This window comes from Eubalaena glacialis, chromosome 12 (assembly GCF_028564815.1).
Source record: "Eubalaena glacialis isolate mEubGla1 chromosome 12, mEubGla1.1.hap2.+ XY, whole genome shotgun sequence".
In the NCBI taxonomy this organism is placed as follows: Eukaryota; Metazoa; Chordata; class Mammalia; order Artiodactyla; family Balaenidae; genus Eubalaena; species Eubalaena glacialis.
In genome coordinates this window covers 27,530,190-27,544,682 of record NC_083727.1, presented here as the reverse complement: position 1 = coordinate 27,544,682, position 14,493 = coordinate 27,530,190, and the positions used below count along the sequence as shown (strand labels likewise).

The 14,493-nt window shown below is 38.8% G+C and overlaps 1 protein-coding gene across 2 annotated transcripts in view; it reads right to left on the bottom strand.

Moving 5' to 3' along the window:
* Positions 1–14,493, bottom strand: part of MAP7 (microtubule associated protein 7) — a 159,052-nt gene that overhangs the window by 43,101 nt on the left and 101,458 nt on the right. For both annotated transcript variants that reach the window (XM_061207674.1, XM_061207675.1), the window contains exon 3: positions 8,346–8,423. In XM_061207674.1, coding sequence (XP_061063657.1) covers positions 8,346–8,423 — 78 coding nt within the window. The remainder of the gene's footprint in view (positions 1–8,345; positions 8,424–14,493) is intronic.

The window sequence follows — 14,493 nt, the reverse complement described above, 5'->3', positions numbered from 1 at the left end:
CCTCTCATCTGAATATTACACTGGAGAACTGCCTGGTAATAAGGATGACCCTGCAGATACCCACAACACTTGTGTCTCCCGCCCGAGGGGACTTCCTACTTTGCCTTCTTCCCTTGACATAGCGGTAGACTAATGGGACTGAGGTGTTGGGACAGAGCTGAGGTGCTTTTACTTGTGAAATATCTAGACCCTTTCTTTTGAGATAGGAAAGCAATACTGTGCCAGGACTTCTTATCTTCAGAGCTAGGCTTAAAGGAGGGTTTAGCCTCAGCTAAAGTAAACGGAGTTTTGCTAAAGCACACAGAGCAATGGTTGTCCTTGGAATCTTTTTGTTACTGCCTTGACCCTAATCCACTTTCACTCCTCATAGAATGTTGCCATCCTCTTCCCTGGCTGTCTTACTGAGCCCCAGCCTACTAGACCAGAAGCACAAACACGCCTCTATCTTTGTCTCCCTGTAGCTCAGAAACATTAGGTTTCTCCAATCCCAGGCATCTAGATCAGTCTCTGGGGTCACATGACCTGCCATCCTCATCTTTATCACCACCATCATCATGGTGAGGTGTGCTCAGTTCTTTATGCTGACACCAAGTGATTTACAGGCAGTACCTTCATAGCTGCCAGTGAGGTAGACACTGCTATTAAACTTATTTTATTAAACTTATTCACAGAGAAGTGAAGTAACCTGCCTGATGTCTCAAAGTTAGTCAGTGGTGGAACTGGAATCCAAACTCTGGACTGTCTGACTCTAGAAGAAAACGAGGAACCATTATGCTAAAAGGCAGGATTTGGAACACCTCCCCATGACTAAAGTTCCTCCTCTAGATCGGGACAAGGTGTTCATCCAATGTGAAGATCCTGATTTTCTAATGTCACTCTTGGCCTTCGTCATCGTCTATTTAAAAGACCATTTACTTTTCAGGCTTTAAGACCTTTTAATTGTCAGCTTTAAAGGCAAAGTCAACTTGGGAGAAATAAACAATGGCTGCTTAGTCACAATGATTCACCTTATGTCAAAGCTTCAGCCTCTGAGTTATCTAATCCATCCCGCAACAAGCATTTATTCTTTCCAGTCCTGAGCCTGACTCATGATGCAGTGCTTTGGTATGTGCTCCTGTCCGAATTCCTCCCACTAACATGTACTCAGATCCTTTGGGTTGTTCATAACCTGCCTGGAGGCCTTGGGAGCTTTTGTACACTTTATTCATTAAGTGACAACTTTAGGAGAGCAGATGCCATGGTTGACCACAGATCTGTCAAAGTTTTATCCAGTAGAAATTTGGATTAGAAAGACTTTCCCAAAGTCTGTTTTTGTTTTTTTGGTGTGTGGATAGTCTTATTAAAACCAATGACTATCTATCAATGATAATAATGTGAAATGTAAAACCAGGGACAGTTTCACTTATGATGCTAATCAGAGTACGTCATCACTGGTTGTTTACTAATTAATTCTAACCTCTCTATCAACATTTTTGAGATGAACATTCTAAGCCAGGTTGAAATGATCATTTATCTCTTTTTTTTTTTTTTAAACATCTTTATTGGAGTATAATTGCTTTACAATGATCATTTATCTCTTGACTGCACTCATTAATACTGCTGCCCGGGGTGACAACACACACTGAGTAAGAAGGGTGGGGAGGGAAGCAAAGCAGAAAAGCTGTGACTGGAAGGGCAAGGAAGTCTGGTGAAATTATCTGAGAAACAATGCAAAAATAGTTTAATTGAAGGTCAAAATCCTTTTCATATTATCTTATTGTTATTTCTAATATAATACATTATGATAGATCTCCTGTACAGCTTTGAACTTAGCTATAAAACCCAATATGAATGAATTGAATGAGAGATTTGATTAAGTTTATTTTTTCCTCATGAGCTATGAGTCAATCATACAATTCTCTGATAAGCTTCCATGATTTTATAGACTCTCAGAAAGCCCCCAGCTGGGAATGTGACTCCATTCGCATCAATACTTCAAACTTTAATCTGTATCACCTTCAAAAAGGGAAACCTTATATCTTCCTAAACACAGAAGACTATTCGTCTGCTAAATATTCCTTAGATACTCCTTTGAATTTGTCAACATATTGTAGGACTATTAGTTTCATAACATATATGAAGACCAAGCAGTTTTAAGGCACAACTATTCTATAGATTAGCTTTGTATCCTTGTTCGTCTGAGAAAATGCTTAAGAATAAGAATTTCAGACTTGTTTGAGTGGACTATTATAAGGGTGGGTATTACCTGATAACTTGGTAATGTCTATCTAATTTGCAGTATACCTGCTGCATTCACCTCTACTTATATTGAAACATACAGCTTTACTATTCATTTACCATTCAACCAACAACTGTTAGACATCGACTATGTGCCAGGCACTATTCTAGGTACTAGGCTATAGAAATTTAAAAATGACACAAGTCCTTTCTTTTATTAAGCTTATAGTCCAGTGAAAGCAGACAGACAACAAACAAATAAAATATATACATGCTTAGATACTGACAGTGACGTGGAGAAAAATAGAGTACTAGTTTGGGGGAGCTGCAAATTTGAGTAAGATGGCCAAGGAAGGCCTCACTGAAGAGATGGCATTTAAACAATATCTGAAGGAGGAGAGAGAATGAGCTACATGCATCTCTCAGGACAAACATTCCAGGTGGAGTGCATAGCAATGTAAGTTCCAGGAGGTTAGAAAATTGATCTTTCACTTTAAGAGCCCCAGGGTTCCTGGCTCAATAGTGACCACACATCACATATTAGGTGAATGAATATGTGAATTAAAACAGCAGGAAATAGCTGTAAAAAAAAGGTGGTGGTGGTAGTTAGTATTACTTTAAACTATCTCAAGTCAAAAATTTATACTATTGCATAAATTCTACATGCTTTGATTCTTGTAGATGTTTTTGAAGAGAAATTAGTAACCAGGATCTATTCCAAGTTCTTACAGACTCTTAATGGACTCCAAGGCTAACAAATGGTCAATGCCACAAAATTTTCTCAAAACGATATCAGAATCTGCTCCAACACTTACATTTACCCTCTGGTCCTGTGTCAAATGGTCAGTGAGTACAGCACCCATGTACCTTGCTTGTGCAGGAGGAAGCAGAATAGCTCTTCCTCCACATGACAGCGGGGTATGTGCCCAGCTCTGAAACTTCGGAAAATCTACCACGCGCATCTGAAGCTTAGAGACCACTCTCTACTTAACAGAATCACCACTTGTTGAAGAATGTAAACATTGATCTTGGTGACCCTGTACATATTAAAAATACGCTTAAATAGCTGATATGGCAGAAAGAAAAAAGGGTCTATTAACTATCCCATTTTTTAAGATTCAGTTCCTCCCTTGAGCTAAATTATCACAATGCATTTTTAAAATAAAATAAATGACAGTCCCTAAAATAACTTAACATCAGCAACTATGGCAGGCCCACACAACAAAAAGCACAACCACTGTGTTAATTTGCACCTAAATGTGATAATACAGAGTGAAGTGTTTAGAACACTGCTTGGCCCATAGTTAGTGCTCAATAAACATTATTATTATTAATGAATAATATTAATATTATTAATACGTAATTAAAGGCTTGAGTAAAATCAGGAAAATCAGCAAATATTTATTATGCGTCTGTTTTATATTTAGCGCTGTGTATTGGGATAAAAAGAATTAGAAAACCATGGCCATACCCTTTAAAAGCTTAAAATATATACAACCAGAAAGTTCTATAAAGTCCAAATAGAAAAAGTTCAGTAGCATATAAAGTAGCACTAGAATGTGAGCTAAAATATGATAGTTATGCAAGATACAGAGTAAGAAAATGAGAGTTTCCAAAAGGGGAAAGATCATAAAAACCAGGAAGCTTCAAAAAGAAGGACTGGTACTAACCGTGACCGAGCTGGAGGAATGAAGTACATCTATGAGATAGTTTTGGGTAACTAAAATCTACATTTACTAAGGTCTGAACTAGGATGAGAGCAGAGGCAGGAAATTTAAAGGCATGGATCTGAGACCTATGTTGAAGACAGAGGCCTGCTGGTCTTGTGACTAAATGGATTCAGGGATAGTGAGTGTGGCAAATTCCACCTACAAACCAGGCTAGAGGTAGCTGAAGCCCCAGCTAGAGGACTAGGTTGAGTCCAGACTGACCACTGGTACCTACAAGCAGCTCAACAGGTCCGAGTGGAGACTAGGCAGTGCACAGCCCTGGACCACCACGTTTCATTCTGTAAAAGATGCGGTAGTTAAGGCTGGTAGAAAGATGCCAGTGCCTCCAGCAGCAGGAGAAAGCATCAAAAATAGCGGAAAGATAATTGGGCGGGGCAGGGGGATGCTAGTGCAATTGACTGAGACACAGAAATTCCTCAGAGGAGTGTTCTGGAGTGAAAGTTGATGGGCAATGTAGTTGTACAGAGCGGGGGTCCCCGACCTGCGGACCACAGACCGGTAGCGGTCCGAGGCCTGTTAGGAACCGGGCCGAACAGCAGGAGGTGAGGGGTGGGCAAGCGAGCAAAGCTTCACCTGCCGCTCCCCATCGCTCGCATTACCGCCTGTACCAACCAACCACCGCCCCCCCATGGAAAAATTGTTTTCTACGAAACCGGTCCCTGGTGCCAAAAAGGTTGGGGACCGCTGGTATAGAGGTTGAGTTTCAGATGACAGGAAAGCATCTACTGCCTTATGAGTGAGTTGGAAATGTGAAACCCACATTATCAAAAAAGGAGGGTTGAAACCATGATACAACCCTCCTTTTCTGTACAATTACAAATACAATTCCCCCACTTACCCCAGGAAAAAAACCAAAATTAAAGCTTAGAAGAGAGATGGTAAAAAAGATGCAGAAGCCAAGAGAGAGAAATTTGAAGGAATGGCCTGAATAGAATCAGATGAAATAGAGTGGTTGAGGAGATTTCTTCATGGGAAAACCTTTTAAGGCAGAAAAATAAAGCTTTCAGAGCGCATATGCTCAACCAAACAAACAGAACAGTCCCGTACTTGAAGAATTATGCCTGATTTTATGTGATAAATTGAAGGATAATGTGGAAAGAGCAGGCCGCATGACATAATCCTACCATAAAGCATTAAAGCATGACTCAGAAATTTATCCTACAGAAAGTTATTAATAGGTCCTCCCTGTTTGCAAAACAATACAAACATGACATGCAACCCAAAACAAAGACCTTTATTCTCCCTCTTTTTAACTTGCTTTTTAAAAATGTGGATTACAAAAAAAAAAAATCATTAATGATTTCAATGTTAATTTCAACCTACATCCAACAGTGAATAATCAATCTCACTGGCCAATAACTTTAAACTTTGCTTTGTTGGAATTTCTGGAATGTATTTTTTTTCTAACTTGGAAAGCTTTAAAGTTTGAAAGTTTGATAATAGTTGATATTATCAACTGCTTTCGTGATTTCAAAAAGCACACCCCAAAAACCTGCTATTAAGGGACAGCCCTTCCCCCACCCCACCCCCCCCTTTTTTTTTTTAAACTAGGCTACTCCCATCATAGCTTCTGCAAAGCACAGTTTATATTTATGGGTAGTTTATCAGTTGCACTTTTTCTTTTAGAACTAAAATTTTTTTTAGAAATCACCCTTAGTATTCTACGGCACAGCTTAAATTGGATGCTAGATTTTAGATGACTCTTTTACAAATGTACGTGTGCATGTATGTTTATTTGTGTATTTATGAAGATTAGTTTCTACTCTGACAGCTTAAGTGTAAAAGAATAGGCCAAAATTTAAAAGAAATTTTAAAAGAAAATGCAAATAATGCAGAAAAAAATAAAAATGAGTAAAATAAAATAGAAATATGATAGATAAAAATGTATTTCATTAAAATTATGACTGTCAACAACAAAAGAGATAAGATCAAAATTAAGGAAAACTGGGAATTCCCTGGCAGTCCAGTGGTTAGGACTCCTCTCACTGCCGAGGCCCGGGTTCAATCCCTGGTCAGGGAACTAAGATCCCACAAACCGAGTGGTGGGGTCAAAAAAAAAAAAAAAAAAAAAAAAGAAGGAAAACTATGGTATTAAATATGGTAGGGGTAAGAAGAAAGAAAAACCATGTCTATGATATACTAGCTCACCAACAAAGTAAAGTTGTGACCACAGGATAATACAATAATCTGAACGTTACTTTGACCCATATAAGAATCTGATAAGCAGATTGGGTCTGTTACCAGATGCCCTTTTGCCACCTGTCTTGCGTCAATGCTCTACAGTCCCCACCTCTTCTTGCTCCCTGGATGACTCCTCTTCATCCTCTAGTTGGATGTTCAGGTGGCCCCTGACATCCTCAGGCTGGGTTAGGTCCTTCTGTGGGGTTCTCGATGCCCCATGTGCATACCCCTTCAATACCACCCTCTGTTAGAATTGCTGTGTGTTTATCTGTTCCTGCCTCCCCACCACTAGACTGTAGCTAGCCCTGGAGGGCTGGGTCTCAACCTTTATTCATCTTCTTAACACAATACCTAGCAAATAGAGTTTTTAAATATATAAACTAATAAGCCATGTTCTACATCATCGATATGAATTAAAATGGGGCCACATATTAAGAAGAAACCCAGCCACACAACAGACAAAGTTAGGCAACTTGTAGGGAGAATCTGCAGGCTCAGAGCTATACAACTTTATAGCATAAGGAGGGAAATGATTTTTGTGTGACTAGCATATTTATACTTTCTACAAAAAAAACTAATAACGCCTGGATTTGAAAGACAAAGAAAACCAAATGGAAAGGTATGAGTTAAGGTGTAGAAGTTAATTCATGATGGGATTTACATTATAAAGGAGTAGTCTCCTGACCCTATAGAGCTACTTTTACTCAGGCAGATATGAATCCGCATTGCAGTGCAAAGGAGACATTTAACAGTGGGAAACCTAACCCATCAGGGATGGGGTGGAGACGGGAGAGGACACAAGTTCTTATCTTTGCTTGGATGGATCCAAAACCAGAGTGTAAATACTTACGCTCACCTGGAATCTCTTCCTGCTTTAGTAGTTCTGCCTTTCCCTCTCAGTTCTGATCCACTTGTCTAACTGACCTTTACTGGGGAGCAGTGGGCATAGTTCACAGAAGAAAGATCTCCAGACTGCACAGCACTCCAAGCAAAGAGGGACCCCCCCTCAGGGCCACAGGCAGCCCTGTTCTCCAAGAACCTACCAGCCCGAGGGAGACCTGACAGAGGCAGGGAACTTCAAGCCTGGGTGCAAACTCTAAACACAGAAACACGCAGCTTGTTTACTTCCAGCAAGTCACTGAAATTTGTGTTGAAAAAACCTTGGCAGCAAAAGAAATGACCTCACATGACCGTGATGGCAAGGGAGAGAAAGAGGCCTGTGTTCAAAGAATGGAAACAATGTCAACAGACTTTTGAAAACCAGCTTCCAGTGAATTTCACAAGTTTGGATTCTCGAACACAAATAATCAGAGATGGGGTATGGGGCTGGGTTTTCCAACTGAAATATTAACTTTTACAAAATGCAGTAGAACTTTAGAAAAGTTATAGGCCATCCACTGGAAAGACTGTGGCGACCTAACTCAGCTCTGGTTGTAAAATATCCAGACGCTCTGGAAACATTGAGACACACACCGACTAGACATTTCATCTTTCCAAGGCACATAAAGACAGTATCCTGTTTTAGCAACTTTGCATAAATGGACATTAAAGTAAAGGAGGAGTTAGCACCAATATCCTCGCTCAGTGTTCTGGAAGACAAGGACTGCTGAGTGCCCGGATCTTGGCTTCCTGGTAAGCTAGTCCTGTGACCCAGCTCTCTAGGTGATTATGTGGCAAATGCTGCAGTTGCTAACCTTTTGCAAGGGCCTTAGATAACAAAAGAAAAATCAGACCCCTCAGCACAGGTCTTGTGTTTTGCCTGGCAGCACATTGGTAGCATCAGTCTATAAATTCAACAGCAGCATTATTTTAACGTGGAAAGCAGTGAGTGCCCTAGCAGTGCACAGTCTCATAACTGTTCACATAAAAAGAACCACATGCTGACTCTCCTGGTATTTTTTAAGTTGTAAAATGTAAGCTGAGCCATCACGCCTCTCAAACATACATGCCCTCCGGTGCCACATTAAACTGTCATTTACGATACAAGAAATGAAAATGTCCCTAATCCTGGGCCGGACTTCATTGTTGCTTAAAATTTAGTTCTATGTTTATATCAACATACTAAATTCTGTTTCCCAATCCATCTGCAGAACTCATAAAGGCATGCTAGAAACCATGCTTATTAGAGTGATGTCTGTTTGTCCATCATCCTCGAGGCGAAAAAAGTAACATTTCAACAACGGCGTCCCTGAAAGATCAAGCGAGGGCTGGGGATACCTAGCTGCTTCTCCCGCTCCTCACGTCGCTCCCTTGCCAGCCGCTGCCGGTCGTCAACGCGCAGCACTGGTGGAGGGTCTGAAAAGGAGAAGAAAAACATGAGAAGAGGGGCAGATTTCAAGAAAACGATATACACTGATAAATATCTTTTTGTCCAGTAAATCTGATGAATGAAATATTACTACATCTTACGTATAGTAACATTACAACAATTAGTACATGTAACTATACTTTCAGTGATACACTTTATTATAATTTTCCTGAGAATTTCCAAGTATTATCTTCTATTTAAAAATATTACATAAGAGGTTAGATTCTAAGAGTTTTCATCACAAGGAAAAAACCCATTTTTTTTTTTTTTTTGTATAAGATGATGGATGTTAACTAAACACATTGGGATAAACATTTCACAATATAAGTCAAGTCATTATGCTGTACACCTTAAACTTACACAGTTTAATTGATGCTGTATGTCAATTATATCTCAATAAAACTCAAAAAAATAAAGTAAAATAAAAAGACACACAGCCCCCAAAAATTTGTGTAAAAACATAACTGTGCCTTGGGCTTATTTTTATCAAACAATATATATGAGGTTTTGTGTTCTTAAGCTACTGAACCTCTATTGTTTTTATGCTTTAAAAAGCCTGTTCCTTAACAACACATAGAATCCTAAGTGAATTTATTATACTAAATAGATGTTCACCAGATAGATGTGAACAGCCCAGTTCTGGAGTCAGACAGGCATGAGATCACTTCCGGTTCTGTCACTCACTTGCTGTGAGATTTGGCCGAATTACTCACCCAGCTCTCTAAGTCTTAAGCTATGATATGGGGTTCATGGGTTTTTCACTTATTGCCTATGAGGATAAAATAGAACCTATCTATCTCACATCATTGTAAGGATTAAATAAAATAATGCTTGTAACAGCATTAGCACAGTGCCTAGCACTTGATAAATCTCAATAAATTCATTCATTTACTGAACACACTGAATATCTACTGTGCACCAGGCAGTGTTGTATGTGCTGAAAAGAGAGCTATTAACAAAAAAGACAGAAATCTTTGCCCAAATGGGGTTTGCTTAGGGAAAATTTATAGAATAAATAAGTAAAATATAGAGAGTGAAAAAAGGGGCAATATATAAAATGTTAGACTGTGATAAATGCTAAGGAGATAGCAAAGCAGCCAAGGGGATTGTGAAATGGCAGGAAGGGGAGGTCTGACATTTTGGATAGGTGCCAAGGGAAGTCTAATTGTGATGGCAGCTTTTATGTGTAAAAACCTGATGGAAGTAAGGGAGCTACCCGTGCAGATATTCCAAGAGAGGAAAAGCAAGTGCAAAGGCCCTGAGGTTACGAGTACCTAAGGTGTTCAAGAAACAATATGAAGATCTGAGCCACTGGAGCAGAGTGAGATCAGTAAGTGATGGGGCCAGAGACCTGGGGGCCTGGCGAGGACTTTGGATTATGCTCTGAGTGAGATGCCACCGAGGGGTTTCCAGCAGAGGGCCACATGAATACACTCACTCTGCCTGCTACTAAACAAAATGAAAAGCATAGTAATAATAATAATGATGATGATGATCATGATAATTACACTTAAAATCAGCTTTATTTTCCCCGCTACTTAATTAACATCACAATTTTAAGATCTCTTATTAAAAATAGAAACCTACTGGAATAATACTTTAGAGACAACATGGCAGAGCTTCATCAACAGACTTAAAGGACTTGCATCCCAAATGCGTCTTAAACGTCACAGAATTTGTACATTTAAGGGAAATAAAAACTGTCTAAAAGCGCATTAGGAGCTGCATAAACCTGGCAGTGTGCATCATGGGCAGGACCAGGTGATGATGTTTTATGCTTTTCCTTTGCTTTAAGGTATGCTTTTTAAAAATATTTGTAATATGAACCCCTCACCAGCTCATAGTCATTATGATAATTATTTCCCAGATTTACTAATCATTTATGAGGTCTCAAATATTTTTTATGTAGAAAAATGTGGCCTCTGGTCCCAAAAGGTTTTCCTCTGACACTAGAAAAGGGGCACGTGGACTCCCCTCAGGCACTTTGTTAAGGATCACAGACAGGGGAGTTCTGCTGTCATTTGTTTTTGGAAATGATAGCCATAGCAAAATGGTATTTTGAAGAAAAAATGATCTGAGAACAAAAGCCAAAATGAAGTTAGAAGAAAGACTTCCAACAATTACTTATTGCTTAAAAAAAGTCCTTAAATAATGAGGTTTTACTCCCTCATGAAAACTTTGATTTTATTATGAAACTTGAAAATCCACTTTATTTATAAAAGCCACATAAGCACATTATAGAAAGTCTGTAAAACAGAGTCTATAAAGTCAAATTTTGTTCATGGAATATGGAGTATGTGACATTTCCAGCTTACTTTCAAGTACTTGCCAAATTTCACACAAAATTTTGAAAAGAAGGTTTTAATAACAACGTATGGGACACACACACTCATCCTCACCTACCTTCTTCCATCCAAACCAACCCTGAGAACTCTAAGTCAATAACTGATGTTCCTGCAGTCATGAGGCAATACTCAATTATGCAATGGAATGCTTGCTTGCCTTTTAGATGCATAGTTGGAAAAGAGCAATGCAAGAGGGGGCATAGTTTACCTCTGATTTCTATGCTATCATTTCATGTGAAAATTACACTCTTCACATGTAACAAACTGTATCCTGTCTGGTAACAACTGTATACAACAACAGGTTGTATACAGTTCTATGCAGATATATCAATAAAAACTATAAATAAGGCCAATGCTTAAGAGTCGGATAATTCCCACTGGCCACCTTTATCACTTCAGTACTGATCTCAATCAGTATTTATTTAGAATTAGATTTGAGGAAGTTAAGAACAAATGCAACACATTTCTAAAGTATAAGATGCATAGTGACTATGATATGCTAGACAATTCTGGTTGGTCTGGGAACCTGGCAATAGAAAATACTGTAGAGTGAAAAAGGTATTCAGTTTGAATTCTGTTTCCGTCCTTCTGGTCACATTAATAAAAAGCCACTTTGATACTAGAATGTTAATAAACACCCTGTGACAGATGAAAGATGGCTGTGAATGCAGGTAGGGAAGAGCAGAGCCTGGTCAGTTTTGTTCATTGTTATATTCCCCATGCCTAGGACTATACCTGACAGGAAGGAGAGCATTCGATAAGTACTTATTAAATGAATGAATGAGGGGACTTCCCTGGCGGTCCAATGGTTAGGACTCTGCGCTTCCAGTGCAGGGGGCATGGGTTCAATCCCTGGTCAGGGAACTAAGAACCCCACATGACAAGGGCGCGGCCAAAAAAAAAAGACAGAATGAATAAACAAATGAGCCAACAGCCTTAGCTAACTTTCAGAGCCAGTACACTTCCATTAACCTTCACTACTCGGGCAAACTCATACCAATCTTGTATTTGACAACAGACTTTTAAAAATGTAAATACTAGCGATTACAGTTTTAAGGTTTAATAACTAAAAACTGATAAAAATGATCTTTAAAGGTAGGATTTCAGAAAGAAAAAATACAATTGAATAATTCCAAGTAAACAGTGAATTTTCTGTAATTTTTGTCTCCCTCTCATTTCTACCCTCATAACACTTTTCTCTGGAACAAAATGAAGGTATAGAAAATGATCTGACATCACGAACATTTCACACTGTTTCCCAACAGATCTAACATTGTTAGAATAGAACTGAGTTATTTATTCTCAGATGGAGAAGTTTTAAGAGAAATAGGATTTCGGTGGCGGTAAACTTGCAGCTACACTCTGCATCCAACCTCCTACCTGTGATGATTGAAAAGTAGAGGGACCACCCAAATGAGGGCACTTTTAAGAGTGAAAGGGCGTGCTGGTAAGAGTCTGTCTGTGACAACGTGTGTAAACCTGGACTATTCTGCAAAAATCGGAACTAAAGAGTGACCCTCAAAGATCAAGAAAATCAACTCACTTTGACAAGGCTTTTTTCCAAGAACTCACTAGACCTTGACTCCTATCTGAACAACTACTGTTTATACAGTAAACTACTGCTGTTAGGGCTTTGCATTTTACAAGGACTTCCATATATATTATCAGTTTATTCTTCACAATAATCCTATGAGTTAGCCAAGCAGCTAGTCATTCAATGAAGAGTTATTATGCCTATCTTCCAAATGAGAAAACTGAAGGAAATAAATGCATGTGACTAAGGAAGGTGGCACAGTTAAGTGTCAGAGTTAGGGCTTAAAATCCCATCTTTAACTCAATCCTGTCCCCCCTTTTCACAGCATGGCATCTACAGAGTCATTAGAATCAGAAAATGGCTAGAAGATTACAAGTCATGTTTTCCTCCATGAGGGAAATTTATTTATTATTTATAAGAAGAAAGTTTTACTGGCTCTTCTAAAGACTTGTGGTGGGGAAGAGTAGAGGGATAGGAATTAGAGGCATTTTTAATAAACTGGAGTTTCTGCTTTTCTCAGGTACGTGCACAGTAGTTCATGAAGAAAATGCAATTTTCTCTTCTAATCAGGTCAAACTTTTACCATTTGGGTTACAATCAAGGACGAGGTGAAATGAGTCCTCTAAGAAATAATCGCTCGAAGAGCAGAGGGAATTCACGGGAAGAAGATTCACAGCTTGTTCTCAGGAAAAGCTTCACAGGGGATGTGGCAACTGAGAAGGATCGCCAGAGACACACTTGGCTTTAAGAAGTGTGGATGGGATGGATGGAGGGTGTTACAGAAGGAGAACAATATAAGCTTGGTGTTTCCCAAAGTGGGTGGAACAGTGGAGTCCGAGGCTATACATGTATATACTTTTTTAAATATTCTTTTTCATGATGGTTTATCATAGGATATTGAATGTAGCTCCCTGTGCTATACAGTAGGACCTTGTTGTTTATCCAGGAAATTCTATATATAAAAGCTTACATCTGCTAAAAAACAAACAAACGAAACTTTTACCATTTGGAGGCAGCTGATGGAGTTCTGAAGAAGCATCTCACACTTCCTCAGTTAACAGTAGTCATAAACAGACTTTGTAACTTTACAAAGTGTCTCTTTTGGACTTGGTTCAAGTATTCACAGCTGAGAGTACCCTTCCCTCTTGGATAACACAAGACATAGTGTGCACATATTTATAAAACACCATGAGGACCTTCCATTACATGTTTTAAACGTAAAATATTAACAATTTGAATGTGAATAGATGCTTTCTAAATCAGAGATGTTCTAGAGCATAAGTATCAGAAAGTAAAGGAGGGCAAGAAATTTAACTAAAATTTACTGGATTAAAAAGGCACCCTTTTTCATTGTCAGGATACTTGCATCTGGTTAGGGCAATACTCAAAATATGCCCAAAACAGCATGTGCTTCTTTTCTTTTTAAGTTCCTACAGTAAGAAAATCAACAAAAACTGCTTTAGACAGACATTCCTGTGACTCATATCCCATAAAATCAAAAGGTTTTACTCAAGCCTGGAACTCCAACTTGGAACCTCTTATGTCACCTTCAGAGATACTGAAGATACTCAGTATCTTCCTGAGTACTTCCAGATACTTCCAGATACTTCCTGAGATACTCAGGAAGATAACATGGTGGTTTTAAAAGTAAGAGTCTTCTATGTATCTTTGCTTATGTGTATACACAAGAAAGCAGACCCAAGGATACTTAAAAGATGTAATCTGAAATGAAACGTCTCCACACTGAACTTGACTCTGGCAACATAAATCAAATGGCTCTATAAAGAGATGGCCAATTGGAGCAGAAAATATGTTTTTGGCCTCTATATTTCTATGCACTCTGCATATCTCTCTTCTGATAATGGAAATACTGGGTTAGAATGATTTATTCATATACTGGTTTACTCCACCATACTGTCAGCTAGAGGGTAGGAATGATGTCTTTTAATAATATTTCCCTAGTACCTATACCTATACAGTAGTAGCACCAGATAAATAAACAAGTTATCGGGATATAAAAGTATAAATTGCACAGTAAAGAATGTAGGAATTAAAAGCAATGGTTGATGGGGATAACAAGGGAAAACCAGTACAAACCATTTAGCTATGTTCAATTCTCACGGTAAAACAAACGGGATTTTCATGCTAAAGAGCTTCTACTTCTACAAGGATGCTCAC